This window comes from Mus musculus, chromosome 10 (assembly GCF_000001635.26).
Source record: "Mus musculus strain C57BL/6J chromosome 10, GRCm38.p6 C57BL/6J".
Classification (NCBI taxonomy): Eukaryota; Metazoa; Chordata; class Mammalia; order Rodentia; family Muridae; genus Mus; species Mus musculus.
Window position 1 is genome coordinate 77,810,654 of NC_000076.6, and position 14,790 is coordinate 77,825,443.

The 14,790-nt window shown below is 49.6% G+C and overlaps 3 protein-coding genes across 5 annotated transcripts in view; 2 read left to right on the plus strand and 1 right to left on the minus strand.

Moving 5' to 3' along the window:
• Tspear (thrombospondin type laminin G domain and EAR repeats) overlaps positions 1-14,790 on the plus strand; it is a 200,887-nt gene that overhangs the window by 124,546 nt on the left and 61,551 nt on the right. The gene's annotated exons all lie outside the window — the stretch shown is intronic.
• Gm9507 (predicted gene 9507) lies at positions 94-1,236 on the minus strand. The gene has a single exon (NM_001370816.1). The coding sequence runs from the start codon at positions 1,188-1,190 to the stop codon at positions 519-521; it is 672 nt and encodes a 223-aa protein (NP_001357745.1). The 5' UTR covers positions 1,191-1,236; the 3' UTR covers positions 94-518.
• Positions 3,969-4,751, plus strand: Gm2696 (predicted gene 2696). The gene has a single exon (NM_001205009.2). It carries the CDS (start codon positions 4,029-4,031, stop codon positions 4,749-4,751), a length of 723 nt encoding a protein of 240 aa, NP_001191938.1. The 5' UTR covers positions 3,969-4,028.

Genomic DNA, 14,790 nt, shown 5'->3' on the forward strand with positions numbered 1-14,790 from the left:
TGACACCGTGGAAGGGGACAGGCTCAGTGCCCTTGTGAGCAGCCACAGGAGGGAACTCAAGCATTGTAAATATGAGCGGCGAGACAAGCTTGGTCAAGTTTGTCAAGAGTTTATTGTAGTTTGACAGGTGCAGCTGAACGGGGCAGGGGTGAGAGGCTGAGAAGCCAGAACAGTCAAGCCCTGTCACAGACCCAGGAAGGTGGCTGAGAGTCCAGCTTCAGAAAGCATCAGCTTTGGAACATACAGGGCTGGGTGATAGAGGGCCATGCTCCCCACAGCAGCAGGGCCACTAAGAGCCCTACTAGGATATTCATGAGTCAAGAGCAGGGGGCTTCTTCCAAAGTGAGGGAGGGGTGAGCAAGTGACAGCCAAGGAGCCTGCAAGACCCTGGAGAAGCAAGGTAGACAATTTCTGGCTATTAGCAGAGAAGCCAGGGGGTCAAGTGAGAGGGAGCTCACAAGCTCCCGGGTGACAACAGCATCCACTCAGCAGTTGGATTTCTAGCCCAAGGAGAGGCCTCAGCAAGTGCTGCAGGAACAGGCAGGGCGGCACAGCAGGGACACACTAGAGGTTGGGCCACAGCAGCTGGGCTGGCAGGAGGAGGCACAACAGGAGGAGGTGGGCACACAGCAGGCAGGTCTGCACACTGGGCGACACAGCAGGGACAGGCTGGAGCAGGGCTTGCAGCACACAGGAGCACAGCAGGAGGGCTGGCAGCAGGAGGAGGAGCCAGAGCAGATGGGTGTGCAGCACACAGGCTTGCAGCAGACAGGCACACAGCAGGGGGATTGACAGCATGAGGATTGGCAGCTAGACTGCTGGCAGCATGGTCCAGAGCAGATGGGTGTGCAGCAGACAGGCTTGCAGCAAAGGGTCACACAGCAGGGCTGCTGGCAGGGGGAGCATGTGCAGCAAGCTGGCTGGCAGCTAGACTGCTGGCAGCATGAGGGTGTGCAGCAGGAAGATTGGCAGCAGGGGCTGGACACACAGCTCACTGGGGTGCAGATGAGGGTCAGGCTGGGGGCTGGGGCACAGCAGCTGGACTGGCAGCAGCTGGGGACACAGCAGCTGGACTGGCAGCAGCTGGGGGCACAGCAGCAGGGCTCACAGCAGCTCTCTGGGCAGTCATCCACCTGCCAGGAGGAGTTGGTGCGAGCGTCAGAGCAGACAGACATGGTGGAGGCAGCCATGGCAGTGTTGGGCTGGAGTAGAGTGAGTGAGTGCGTGACTGTGAGTGTGTGAGGGGCTGCGCCATCGGCTTTTATCCCCCTGTGCTGTTGTTGGCTTGCCCTCCCTTCCTTGTTGGTGAGCCTTGTGGCCATCATCAGGGTGTTTGTTTTCCTGGGATGTTGTTTGTCAGGTCTGTTTCCTGACTGTCTCCTGCTGGAAACAGTGATGGAGCAGTGGCTATAGGTGAGTCTCTGTGAGCAGTGAGGTTGGGATATCATAGGTGGGACTTGTCCCAGCCATCCTATGGCTGCAGAGATGTCATCCAGCCGTGGCTGGCTTCCAGGATCTTTGCTCCCTCTGCAAGAATCAGTGCCAGGGGAGCACTGTCCTCAGCCTAGTACCCCTCCCTGAGTCCAGCTCTGCATAAAGACAGTTATCACTTTGTGACAGTGTCTGGAGGCCAGAGGCAGTCAATGACCCATCTACAGCCATTGAGTTGAGGGTTCAGGCACTGGTCTGTAACTACCACCCCTACAGTGTCTCCTCAGCTCCTACACCTCTCTGTATTGTGCTATGACTCCATCCACTCTGCTCCGTGCCTGCCGTCCACTCTTGTCCTTAGTTAGGGCTGCAGGATGGTGAGCTTGGCCCCTCCCTGCTCAAGAAGGTTATCGGTTTCCAGCCATTTTGACTCATCCTGAAAACAAGTCTCTCGGGTTCTAACCCCAAGAAGCATAAAGTGCATGCTCTGTAGAAACCACAGGAGCATAGCATGGGCCAGGAACCCACAGAATTCTCTTGTCTCACTGATCAGTGTTCTGCAGCCACGTCACCCAGCCTTGCCTCTCAAGCGCTGGGATGAGTATCTACAGCCACTGCTTTAAAGTTGAGTCTCATATGTACACAGAGCTCAGTGCAGAAGATGCATCAGGAGGTTAGTCTTCATCTGAAGCCAGTGCTGACTGTGTCTCACTACATGTATGCACACGCATGCACATGTATGCACACACATGTGCAATGCACATATTCAGAGCCCATTCTCCACATCCTAGGGTTGTCACCTGGCAGCCACTGGCAGTGATTTAGCTGACTAGTTGCTGCTGGGATTCACGTGGGATCCATTTCCCATGAGCCTCTCTGGTCATTGCATGTGCAACACAGGAGCTTGTCCGATGTGCTTCTGTCCAATGGTCCTTGAGCCATCCACGTGGAAGACTCATTACCATAGGCCACACCAGCAGCAGAGCTAGGCCTAAGCTTGTAGACTGTCTGTGAGGTGCACATGGGGCATCAGCATTGGTCATGGGCATTCCCTGGCACGATGACATCACAGCCCCTGAAAACGTGGTGCCAAGGTGACCCTGATTAGGCTTGTTTTCAGGAGGAGTCAAAACCAAAAGGCAGAGCCTTATTATTACATTCTCCCACCCAGTTGGGGACATGTGACTCAGGGTTCCCTGTTCAGTGCATATCCATGGATGGCCACAGAAAGATCACAAGTAGATTTGGGGATGCAGATCAATGTTAGAAAGTAAAAATCAGAATCCACAAATGGTGAGGACTGACTTTTTGCCTGTCATCCATCCAACCACCTGCTCATCCACACATCTATCTGCTCATCCATCTCTCCATTCATCCATCCCTCCATCCAGCCACATGTCTATCCATCTACCTATCTATCCATCTATCCATTCGCCTATGTATTCCCACTTCCATCCATCTATCCATCTATTCCATCCATCCATCCATCCATTATCTATCTATCTATCTATCTATCTATCTATCTATCTATCTATCTATCTATCTATCTATCCTCTATGTGCATATAATATGTATGTGTATGCATAAACTTGTCTCTACACGTACAGAGTTCAACAACACAAACTGTTGATCCACCACGTTCTTTAGCTTAATTCAAGAAGTTCCTTTTATGTAACCCTGTAAAGAATTGTCTCTTTTTAACAGCTAATAGAGTTCTAGACGGGTCCATGTGTGTATCCCCTGTTGTTGTGTGACTCAAAATAACACACATTTGCTTCATAGTCTGTGCATTGGGAGACCTGTTATAGCAAACCTGGCTCTGTGGAGCTGTACCAAAGCTGAGCCAAGCCCTGATGGGTCCTTTGAGCAGATCTCTTTCCTGCTCACATAGCTATTGAGACATTTAAGACCGAGTGCCTCAATTTTTCTTCGGCTGTGGAGCCTCGTCTTCCTCAGGCAACCCTATCTATGCACAGCTTGTGAGGTGCAGCTTCTTCTACAACAGGGGGAGCGCTCCCAAGACATCAGCATCCCTGCGGCAGCTGCTGCAGTACTGACCCTTGCTACGGGGCATGGCCCACCACACTATAAAGCTGCACATGATGAGCCCAGGGGCAGGGTCTGCGGCAATCTGTCACAGTCACTAGGCAACATCACTTTTGCTTTTGTATACACTGCATGCTGAGCCTCAGAGGCGTTCTGCACTGAGAACTGATTCTAGAAACAAGACTCAGAGGTCCCCTGTGGTGGGACAACCCATGGCTATCTCTGGTGTTGTCCTTGGGAGTGAAGATGTGGGATATTTAACACACAGCCTCTAAGGTTCCTGTTTGCAAAGACGCATCTTGTCCAGCTCAGGGTGGGGCCACCCAGAGGTGAGGAAGACCAACAGATAATGCATATACTCAACATGTTTACAAGGTGAGAGACAGTTGTCAGCTAAACAAGGAATAGTGTTAATGAGACTGCTGCGTCAGCAAACAAGGAAGGGGACAGCCAGGGAGGAGAATAAAAGCCAAGGGCTCAGCACCTCACATACACACACACTCACACACATTCACTCAACATACACTCACCCTTCTCCTGCCAACCTTGCCATGGCCGCCTCCACTATGTCTGTCTGTTCTGACACTCGAACCAACTCCTCCTGGCAGGTGGATGACTGCCCAGAGAGCTGCTGTGAGCCCTGCTGCTGTGCCCCCAGCTGCTGCCAGTCCAGCTGCTGTGTCCCCAGCTGCTGCCAGTCCAGCTGCTGTGTCCCCAGCTGCTGCCAGCCCAGCTGCTGTGCCCCATCCCCCTGCCTGACCCTCGTCTGCACCCCAGTGAGCTGTGTATCCAGCCCCTGCTGCCAATCTTCCTGCTGCACACCCTCATGCTGCCAGCAGTCTAGCTGCCAGCCAGCTTGCTGCACATGCTCCCCCTGCCAGCAGCCCTGCTGTGTGACCCTTTGCTGCAAGCCTGTCTGCTGCACACCCATCTGCTCTGGACCATGCTGCCAGCAGTCTAGCTGCCAATCCTCATGCTGTCAATCCCCCTGCTGTGTGCCTGTCTGCTGCAAGCCTGTGTGCTGCACACCCATCTGCTCTGGCTCCTCCTCCTGCTGCCAGCCCTCCTGCTGTGCTCCTGTGTGCTGCAAGCCCTGCTCCAGCCTGTCCCTGCTGTGTCGCCCTGTGTGCAGACCTGCCTGCTGTGTGCCCACCTCTTCCTGTTGTGCCTCCTCCTGCCAGCCCAGCTGCTGTGGCCCAACCTCCTCTGTGTCCCTGCTGTGCCGCCCTGCCTGCTGCAGACAGGCCAGCTGTGGACAGAAGTCCAGCTGCTGATTCTATCCCCGGATGCGTGCTGGAGAGTCAGAGATCACAGAAGAATGTACCCACCAAATGTACTCACCATGGCTGACCATGGCAGTGCCCTCCTCTGCCCCTGCCTCTCCAGGTCAAATGATCTCACCTCGTTGTGACCATCCCTCCTTTGAATACACTTGAGCCTTCTGAGCAATAAAGATGCAAACTGAACCTGTGTAGACTCTCATGGTCCTCATTGGTATCTCATAATTCCTCCTTTGCACAGCAATCCGCTGTCCTTTGGAGACCATTTGTGCTCATTCAGGAAACAGCGCCCCCTGTCATCGCGCTTGGTAACTGCACCTCCTCTATATAATGCCAATCAAACCTGAGCAGGCCCTTATGTGCTCCCTGCTTCCCACAGAAGCTCAGGTGACACTTCTTCAGGTGCCTGCCAAGTGCTGCCTCAGCTCCCCTGTGGTCTGCCACTGTCCCATGTTTAGCAGTGTGAGAGTGTGTGCTAGCACCTGGAATCAGGTCTGGCCATGTGTCTGTGAGCAGACCTCTCCCTGCCCTTGGGTCTAAATGCAGAGACCTTCAATGTGTGGGAGGATTTGGGCTGTAATTGAAGGGCAAACACACTGGCTGGACACACAGGCCAGGCACACTGGGAAGTCTGTGATGTCTTTACCATCCTAGAATCTTGTTTTGGATGAGACCATGTTGGCATCCCGGGATGGTCCTGACTCTACTTCAGCAACCATCAGGTGAACTCAGCTTGCAGAGGGTGAAGGCAGGGAGTGATGCTCCTATTTCAAGTTCTTGTTCTAGGATAGGCAGGTGTCTTGGCAGCAGCTGTTCATGTGCCTGGTACTAGTCACAAGCTCAGGGTGTGGCTCACAGTGCCTGGAACCAGGATTAAAACAGCTCCTGATTCCGGTCTATGGGAAACGCTTTGGCCTGCCCTGACTGTGGGGAAAGGATACCACCCCAGTCGGGGTGCTAATACAACTGTTGAAGTCCACATAAGCAGGAAGAGGTCGGTGTAGACACAAGCAACCCTGCCCCATCCTGACATGTCACATCATGGTGTAGCCATTGGGGGGCGGCCTGAGGCCTGAGAGTATGAAAAGTTTCACACTGAGTGAAACTTTCTCTTTAGTTCTTTATTCAACGGAGGCTACTGTCTAGTTTCCTGGACATTCAGCAGCAGCACAGGGGACAGTGCCTGGTATGGGCTGAGGTCCCTAGAGGCCTGTGCTCTGCCTGTACCCTGGGAGATGGCAGAGTCTGTAGAGATGGCTTGGTTAGAGATGTGTAACCATTCAAGGTCTTTGACATAGTGTCATGGTTTGAATATGTTTGGCCCAGGAGTGGCACTATTAATAGGTGTGGCCTTGTTGGAGTAGGTGTGTCACTGTGGGCGTGGGCTTTAAGATCCTTACTCTAGCTGCCTGGAAGTCAGTATTTTGCTAGCAGCCTTCAGATGAAGATGTAGAACTCACAGCTCCTCTTGCACCATGCCTGTCTAGATGCTGTCATGTTCCTGCCTTGATGATAACGGGTTGAACCTTGGAACTGTAAGCCAGCCCCAATTAAATGTTGTCCTTATAAGAGTTGCCTTGGTCATGGTGTCTGTTCACAGAAGTAAAACCTTAACTAAGACAGACAATGTGGCTGGATGGCAGTGGTTCCATCTCTTTCCTTCCAAACATGATATTAACGGTCTTCTCCACTTTCTGTTCTTGTCATGACAAGGCTCCTGTCCACAGGCCCAAAGCCACAGGCTAGCCCACCATGGACTGACACCTCCGCAACCATGAACCTAAAGGAACTAGTGATCTCAAATATCATTTATATTGATGGAAAGCCACCTCATTCAATGAGGCCATATCTATCTTCCCTTCTACCCTGCAATGTCCTGAGGTCATATCTCACCTCCCCCCCTCCATTATGACTGTGATGGCTACCAGACATAGGCTGGGGGCAGAGGCACTGGCCTGGGGACTCCCCATTGCTGTACCACTAGATAAGTGATGTCACACTGCCTTGCCCTGACTGAGCCTCACCCAGACTCAGCTCTGACCTGGAGGTCAGTCATCAAGTCAAACACTTACCTGGCTCTTATTTTATTCAATACAACTATCTAACAAATAAGACAATAGACTCATCCCATTTTCTCAGTGAGAGTCACTTGCTGGACAGGGTTCAGCACCTGACCCGTCCAGCAGGTCCAGTTATTCGAGGATCTCGAGGGGACCTCCTCCTAATAACCAAATGGGGGGTAGAGAGAGACGAGGGTCTTGTACGAGTAACGACACGGAAACCGTTCTGAAGTTGTATCAAGACCCCAAAATGTATTAGCCAGGCCCAAGGTTTAAATACACAAGCAAAAGGGGAAGTGCCTTTCAGCAGGAAGGATGGGGCAGTAGAATTGCACAAGGAAACCGGGAAGTACAGATACTTATCAGCGGGAGGGATGGGGCAATACAAGCAAAAGGAGAAGTATTTATCAGTGGGAGGGGGGCAATAGAATTGCACATTCTTAGGCAGTTACACGGGGAAGCAGGAACTTGGTGGTGTCAGGGTGTGGTCAGGAGAGCGGTGATGACCCAGGGCTGGAACATCCCGTGGTTCTCGGAATCCATGTGTCGGTGGCCCGCTTTTGACCCCCTTTTCTTCTCAGGGGGAGAGGCCCAATTCAGAGATCAAGAGTTGTCTTAATAGCTCCCAACAAGCACCAGGACTGGAGACCCAGTCAGGAGACTGCCCCACATGGTAATCCAATGAGCTCCACCAAGGGGCTCTAATCAGGATTTGAATATCCTTTGCAGGCCTGTGTGGACAGAGCTGGTGATGTTTCTCTAGGACCTCAGAGCCCTGAGGCTGGGGCTGGTGCATCTTGTGTCTGCCCTGGATCTGCTGTCAGGCTTCCTTCTGGGGCGATGCTGGCTGCACAGGGCAAGCCTGAGCAGTGGTGGGTCAGGCCAGGTAGTAGCAGGTCAGAGAAGGATTCTGTGGAGTCACAGAGGGAAGTGTGGTTGGGACTGGAAGATATCCTGTCCTCAAGCACAAGCAATGGATTCACTGTAGCCTTGCATACTCTCTCATCCTGGAAGCTAGAAATATGCAGGGCCACTGCGCACACACTACACATACACACTGCACATACGCAGTGCCACCACACAGTTCCCTCACACACTGCATACTGCCCACACACCCTGTACACACCCTGCACACACACACTGCACATACACTGCCCACACACACCGCATATACACACTGCACATATACACTGCACACACACACCACACGCACACTGTACACACTCTGTACACACTGCAATACACTCCGCATATGCACACTGCACATACACACTGCACACACACACCACATGCACACTGTACACATACTGTACACACTGTAATACACTGCACACACTGTACACACTATATACACACATTGCATATACACACTGCACATATACTGCCCATACACACTGCACACATGAATACCACACACACACACACACACACACACACACACAGTGCACACACACTGCACAACCTGCTAGGAGGACCGTGAACCTGTAGGAAGGAAACACTTAGTTAGCCCACATCATCTGTGCACAGCCTTGGCTCCAGACCACAGTATCGGGCTGACTACCAGGGAAGGAGCGAGATACAAGAGCCCAAGGGGCTCTAGCTGAATCTGCATGGTGGGGTGCAGGAGAATAGGGGCTTGATGCACTGTGAGGTTGTTGGGAGCCTGCCCAAGCACCAGTTCTCTCTGGAAAGCAACAATGGGGGAGCACTGGTGATTTTCGGGGGCAAACTAAATTTTGTGAGGGCTAAAGTGTTGCTTATTTCGTAAGATTTGTCTGGGGGACCTTTGGGATAGCATTGAAAATGTAAATGAGGAAAATACCTAATTAAAAAAAAAAAGATTTGTCTTTCTTAACTCTTCACTATTCCGAGGGCAGAAACTACTGGCTTCAGGTGATTAACACCTGCTGTTTAACAGTGGAGGGTTAAGTAAAGGATTTGTTGCTAGGGTTCCTTTCTCTCAGGAGCCAGCCAGGAGCCTCTCATTGGTCAGGCAAGAGGCTTGGAGCTCGTTAACTCTTTGTGAACCAGTGAAAAAAGAAAGAAAAAGTATTTACATCTTTTACACAGGCAATAGGCACAGGCGCATTCACCTATACACATATCCTCTGGTTGGGCCCAGTCACCTGCCTCATCAACTCTACAAGTATTCATGCATACTTACATATATACCCATATACTTACACACATGTATAGACATACTTATACATATATACATTTGGTGGTCAGGGCTGAACTCCAGATGTCACACTTTATTCCTCCTCTCTAGCCTTCTTTTACCTTTTTAGACAAAAATTATTTTGGGAAATTACCTCATAGATAAAATGTTGCACAAAGAGAGAGTTACAGAAGGATGTCAGTAGCAAGTTCAAAACAGTGTTTCATTCTGTGAGCCCATTATAAGTTCAAAGCAAACTTCCCATGGCCTTGCTTTATCACAGTGCACACCTGTGGCCTCATCCTTCGGCCTGACCTAGAGTGAATGTTTTTCCTTGATCACAAATTTCTCCCAAGCCTCTTTCTCTCTTTAGTGTAATTGTGAACGCTCATTGTATTCCTTATCATGCAGCCTTTGCTTACTATTCTATGAGGAGGGGGCACATTCTAGTCTTGATTCTAACTTTATTACATCTTTCTAGCAAACAACTAAAACCATCTCTTGAAACTTTCTTCCTAAAATGATCTGAATCAGATCGGGAATTCTATAAAATCACTAATTTATCTAAACAGCATTAATTCACGAAAGCTCATCTTTATGTTAATCTGCAGGAAATCTGTCCAGTAGGGTGCTCTGGTGCCCCTGAATCATTAGACTGTGTAACAGGGATAGGAGAAGGCGTATCAGCTGCAAGAAACAATCCTGAGATGACGTCTCTTGGGACATTGCCTCTCAGAATTCACCTATCATAAGCCATGCAACAATGGTGGGCCACCTCCAGCAAAGTCACCTGCTAACCTTAGCCTCCCCTAGATGGCTCCTGACATGGGTGCTCTGTGCTCTGAAGCTGGGCAGTGGGCACATAGACACTGAGTGAGAGTACTTCCCCAGGCTTGCCACAGGCTGGAGACAGCCAGAAGAGAGGACCTCCCCCAGGCTAGGAGCACTCTGTCTACACAGAGCAGCTGCTTGTTCTAGTCATGTTGTTGACCTTGCCCTCAAGCACAAACTCTGTGGCCAGCCCCATCAGAATGTCACCAACAGGGACCCATGAGAAGATGGAGCTGGCTCACAGGAGTGTCCCCGCAGGAAGGAATCTGTAACCGTGGGCTTTTTTATCCACACTCAAGTTGCCGAAATAATGACTCTGAGACTGAATTATTTCTGCATAAATACCTAGGTCGTAAGCTGGGGCTTGTTCCCCGACTAGCTCATAACTTAGTTAACCAGTTTATTCTCCTCTGTGAGTGTCATATGGCTGGTTACCTCTTCACAGTTTCATGTGCCTATCTCTATCCGCATTTGGGGTGAATCTCTTCCCATGCCTGACTTTATCCCAATTCTCTCTCCCTGCCAGAACTCCCACCCCCTGTTTCTTGCCTAAGCTAAGAGGCCAACAGCTTTTTCTTTTTTCTTTTTTTTTTTTATCAACATGTGATGCTTCCATACAGTACACAAGAGATTCTCTCTACAGGAGTCAACATCTGTCAGTGGAAAAACCAAATCAAACCACACCCATAGGACAGAGCAGTATGTTCGGACCAGGGAGGGAAAGGATTCACACAATAAGCCAGCGCAGTCTAGGATGGAAGCAATGGATAGAAAGAAGTCCAGAATGGCAGAGCCAGTGAAATTAAGGGACAGATAGTAAAGTCGTGCATTAATGACATGTGAGAACCAGGAGCATGATGGGGGATGCTAAGGCCAAAACACACCAAGAGCTGAAAACAGAAGGCCAAGAAAAGCCTGAAATTATCAAAGATGAGGCCTGAGACAGGAGGTAGGCCTGAAAAGATCGGTTGAACCAGAATCACAGGCAGACCCGCAGTCATGGGGTGGAGCCGGAGTCACCGGCAAAGCCAGAGTCACGGGTAGAGCCAGAGTTACAGGCAGAGCCAGAGTCACGGGCAGAGCAGAGTCACAGGCAAGAGCAAAGCCGGAGACATAGGCAGAGCCGTGGTCACAGGTAGAGCGGAAGTCATGGGAAGAGGAGGAGTCTCGAGCACGTTATCGTAGTCTGACATGTAAAGCCTGAGTATAAGAAGGAAAGGCCTGCCCAGAAAGATTAGTAAAGAAAAAATACCGGGGCTGGTGAGATGGCTCAGCTGTTAAGAGCTATTCCAGAGGTCCTGAGTTTAATTCCCAGCAACCACATGGTGGCTCACAAACATCTGTAATGGGATCTGATGTCTTCTGGTGTGTCTGAAGACAGTGACAGTGTACCACATATGAAGGGAGAGGGAGAGGGAGAGAGAGAGAGAGAGAGAGAGTTTTCCAAATCTGAAATAAAATCGACCAGCACACAGAAACCTTGACATATTTCCAAACATCCACCTGCCAACTGACATTTAAGCAATGTCCCATCCAACAGTGGAAAGCTTTGTTTAATCTAAGCAGCTATGAACACACACGAAGCCTCATCCTCAGCCCTGTGAGCCCTGGCCCATCCCTAGAAGTAAAACCCAATCTGTGTCTAGGTCTCGGCAGAACAGGGAGTCACCCACAGGAGAGCTGGAGACTGCATGTGTGTGGAAATTAGAGAGAAGGTGTAAAGTATCCCAGGAGCCAAAGATAAAATCGCCACGGAATTAGGATGTATTTAGAGCAAAACAAAAATGAAAGCACACCCTGCATTCAAGAGAGGGGCTCTGTGATTCTCAGTAAACAAGGGAGACCCAGCACCTGTGCTCCTACTCAAAGCTAGAGGTCCAGTACAAGCTAAGCCCCAGGAACCAGCCGAATGAAGGCCGGAGCAGTGAGGCAGGAAGCTCCAAGAGGAGCAGCCAAGGGTCTTACATTCTGAGATAACAAAATGTGCCTTTCAAGCTAGCTATACTGGTCAAGAAAAAGAAAGAAGAAAGAAAACTACCATGTTGGGAATTGAAAGGTCACCACCCCCAAAGGGGCAACACAGCAGGCAATGGCCTTGTGCTGACACACTCAGCAGTACAAAGGAAACAAACAAGTCACTGGAGAGGCAGAGACTATAAAACTAACACAAGGCAGAGCAAAAGACCAGAGCAACCTTGGGAAGAGATTAAAGTCTTAACTAAAAACACATTACAAAGTGTCATGGTTTTAATATGGTTCACCCAGGGAGTGGCACTATTAGGAGGTGTGGCCTTGTTGGAGTGGGTGTGGCCCTGTTGGAGTAGGTGTTCCATTGTGGACCCTGGGCTTTAAGACCCTTGTCTTAGCTGCCTGGAAGCTAGTCTTCCACTAGCAGCCTTCAGATGAAGATGTAGAACTCTCAGCTCCTCATGCACCATGCCTGTCTGGATGCTACCATGCTCCTGCCCTGATGACAATAAACTGAACCGTGAAACCTGTAAGCCAGTCCCAACTAAAAGTTGTTCTTATGAGAGTTGCCTTGGTCATGGTGTCTGTTCACAGCAGTAAAACCCTGACTAAGACACAAAGAAACCACTGATTCCATGTGGAATCACAGCAAGATTCTTGGCCTTTATGGGAGAAATAGTGCCAATGCCAATCTCATGATGCCTGAGAACACAAGGATGAGGCATGCCTCACACCCACCTCACATCAGGAGATAAGCTGCATTTCTTTTCTTTTTTTAAAAGGATTTATTTATTTATTTATTTATTTATTTATTTATTTATTATTTGTAAGTACATTGTAGCTGTCTTCAGACACCCCAGAAGAGGGCATCAGATCTCATTATCGATGGCTGTGAACCACCATGTGGTTGCTGGGATTTGAACTCTGGACCTCTGGAAGAGTAATCAGTGCTCTTAACTGCTGAGCCATCTCTCCAGCCCGATAAACTGTATTTCTACAGTTGCAATCACACTTAGGCAACAGAGGGGCACCATGGTGCACACCTTTAATCTCACGATCAGGACACATAGGTAGATCTCTATGAATTCAAGGTCAGCCTTGTCTACATAGCCATCTTCAGAACAGCCAGGGATATATAGTGATATCCTGTATCAATGAATTAACAAACAAACAAACATAAAAATAAATACAAATTTGCGAGTTGGAGATAAATAAACAAGTAACCAACTAAAGCATTTTAAAAAGGAAATAACAGATGTACTGAAAATATGTGTAAGATACAAAGATAAAGTATTTCTGGAAGAGGTTAAAGAAATCCCAGATGATTGACTGGAGAGGTGTACCATGTTCATAGACATCTGGTCCTTCCTAACAGATCTATAAGTTTAATGAAATCTCGGTTCAAATCCCAGCAGGATTTTGCTGTTAAATTTGATGGGCTGGTTCTAAAATGTCTGAGCTGCAAACCAAACCTAGGAAAGGCAAACAAGGTCAGAGGACTTCCATTATTTGACTCTAAGACCTTTGTATATGATGGGATCACAGAAAGCCACCAAACAAACAAACAAACAAACAAACAAACAAACTGGCATGGACTAGAATCCAGAATTATTCCACCCATGTGGTCAGCAGGGTATGGGTTGAGGAGGTTCAAAGGAGCAAGAGATGTGTCTACAACGAGCCGGGATGACTCTGGCCATCAAAAGTTGACTCAAGATGCTCCAGAATGAAAACAGAGACTTCCAGTCCTCTGCTGCTCCCCACTGTAAAGAAACAGACATTCCACAACCTCCCAAGACAGGACTAGCAGCCAGGCACCCAATGTTCAAACTCACAAGCCCTGAGGTCGGGCGTCATTTCACACTCAGAACTCAACAGGAGCCTAGGGATGGTCTGTCTGGTTCTGAGTTAAGTTACCAGAAAAGTCACTGAAGACAAAGAATAATGCAAGCTTTGCTGAAATTAAGGATTCCACTCAATACTGAGGAAAAATATGGGAAGGTTTGCAGTATTGATGTTAATCATATGTATAACATCCAGGAATCACGAAGAAAATGCACTTTAATAATATAAATCCAAACAACCCACTTGAAGAAAAATGAGCACGCGATCTGACACATCACCAAAGCCACACAGGTGCTCACACTGTCATGTCAATGCAGGTGACATGGCTCTTTCACTACAGAAAGGCAACATAGGCATGTGCTGGCATTGTGGAGAGGTGACTTTAAGCTATCGTGAGGATTGTGGCTTAGATGAGTGAGGTCCCCATGGCCTCCAGTGTCTGAGGTTGTAGAACCTTTGGGAGATAGAAAATGACCGGAGGAAGTAGCTTTCTAGGGGGTGGGACTTGAGGGTCATAACCTGACTTCACTTCCTATCTTCCCTCTGCTTCCACTAAGATGTGAGCAGGTGCCTCGTGTCCTTGCTGCTGCAGCAGAGCATAGCTCTGCCCTTCACCACCCCCCCCCCCCACTCCACTCCAGTAAAGGATCGTGCCCTCAAACCCTGCCTGAAGCAAAGCAGCTAAGGTAGTGGGCAGAGACAGACAACAGAGCCGCTGTGAGGGAGCCCTGGGCAGCTGCCCCTCAGGAGAGCGCATTGGGACTCAGTCCTCACAGGGAAAAGCATAAGCATTTACTCAACAGAACAGAGAACAGTTGTCTGTCCGTACAGTCTGACTTGATGTCTGGACATGTGTCTTCAGGGTCCCCAGAGTAGGGATGTGGGGCAGTACTCAGTATGGGAGTTTGAGGGGTGTTGAAGGACTTGGTGGAAACAATTATTCTGAAGGAGGAGGAGAGGACTCAGTCAAAGCGGATAGGAAGGGAATAGGCTGAGAGAAGGCTGGGGCTCTGATGAACAAGCCTGGCCCTGGGGGATTCTGGGGACAGATGGATGCAGGCAGGGGTGAGAGGTAGGATTGGGGGTGGGGGCAGACAAGAAGGACTCAGTGAGGTCTGGTCAGTGTTGTCTGGGGTAGGATGGGGCCAAGGACATTGGCATCCTTGCTTCA

Bases quoted from the DNA above. Each gene is read 5' to 3' on its own strand.
- Gm9507 (NM_001370816.1), bottom strand. From the start codon at position 1,190: ATGGCTGCCTCCACCATGTCTGTCTGCTCTGACGCTCGCACCAACTCC.
- Gm2696 (NM_001205009.2), top strand. From the start codon at position 4,029: ATGGCCGCCTCCACTATGTCTGTCTGTTCTGACACTCGAACCAACTCC.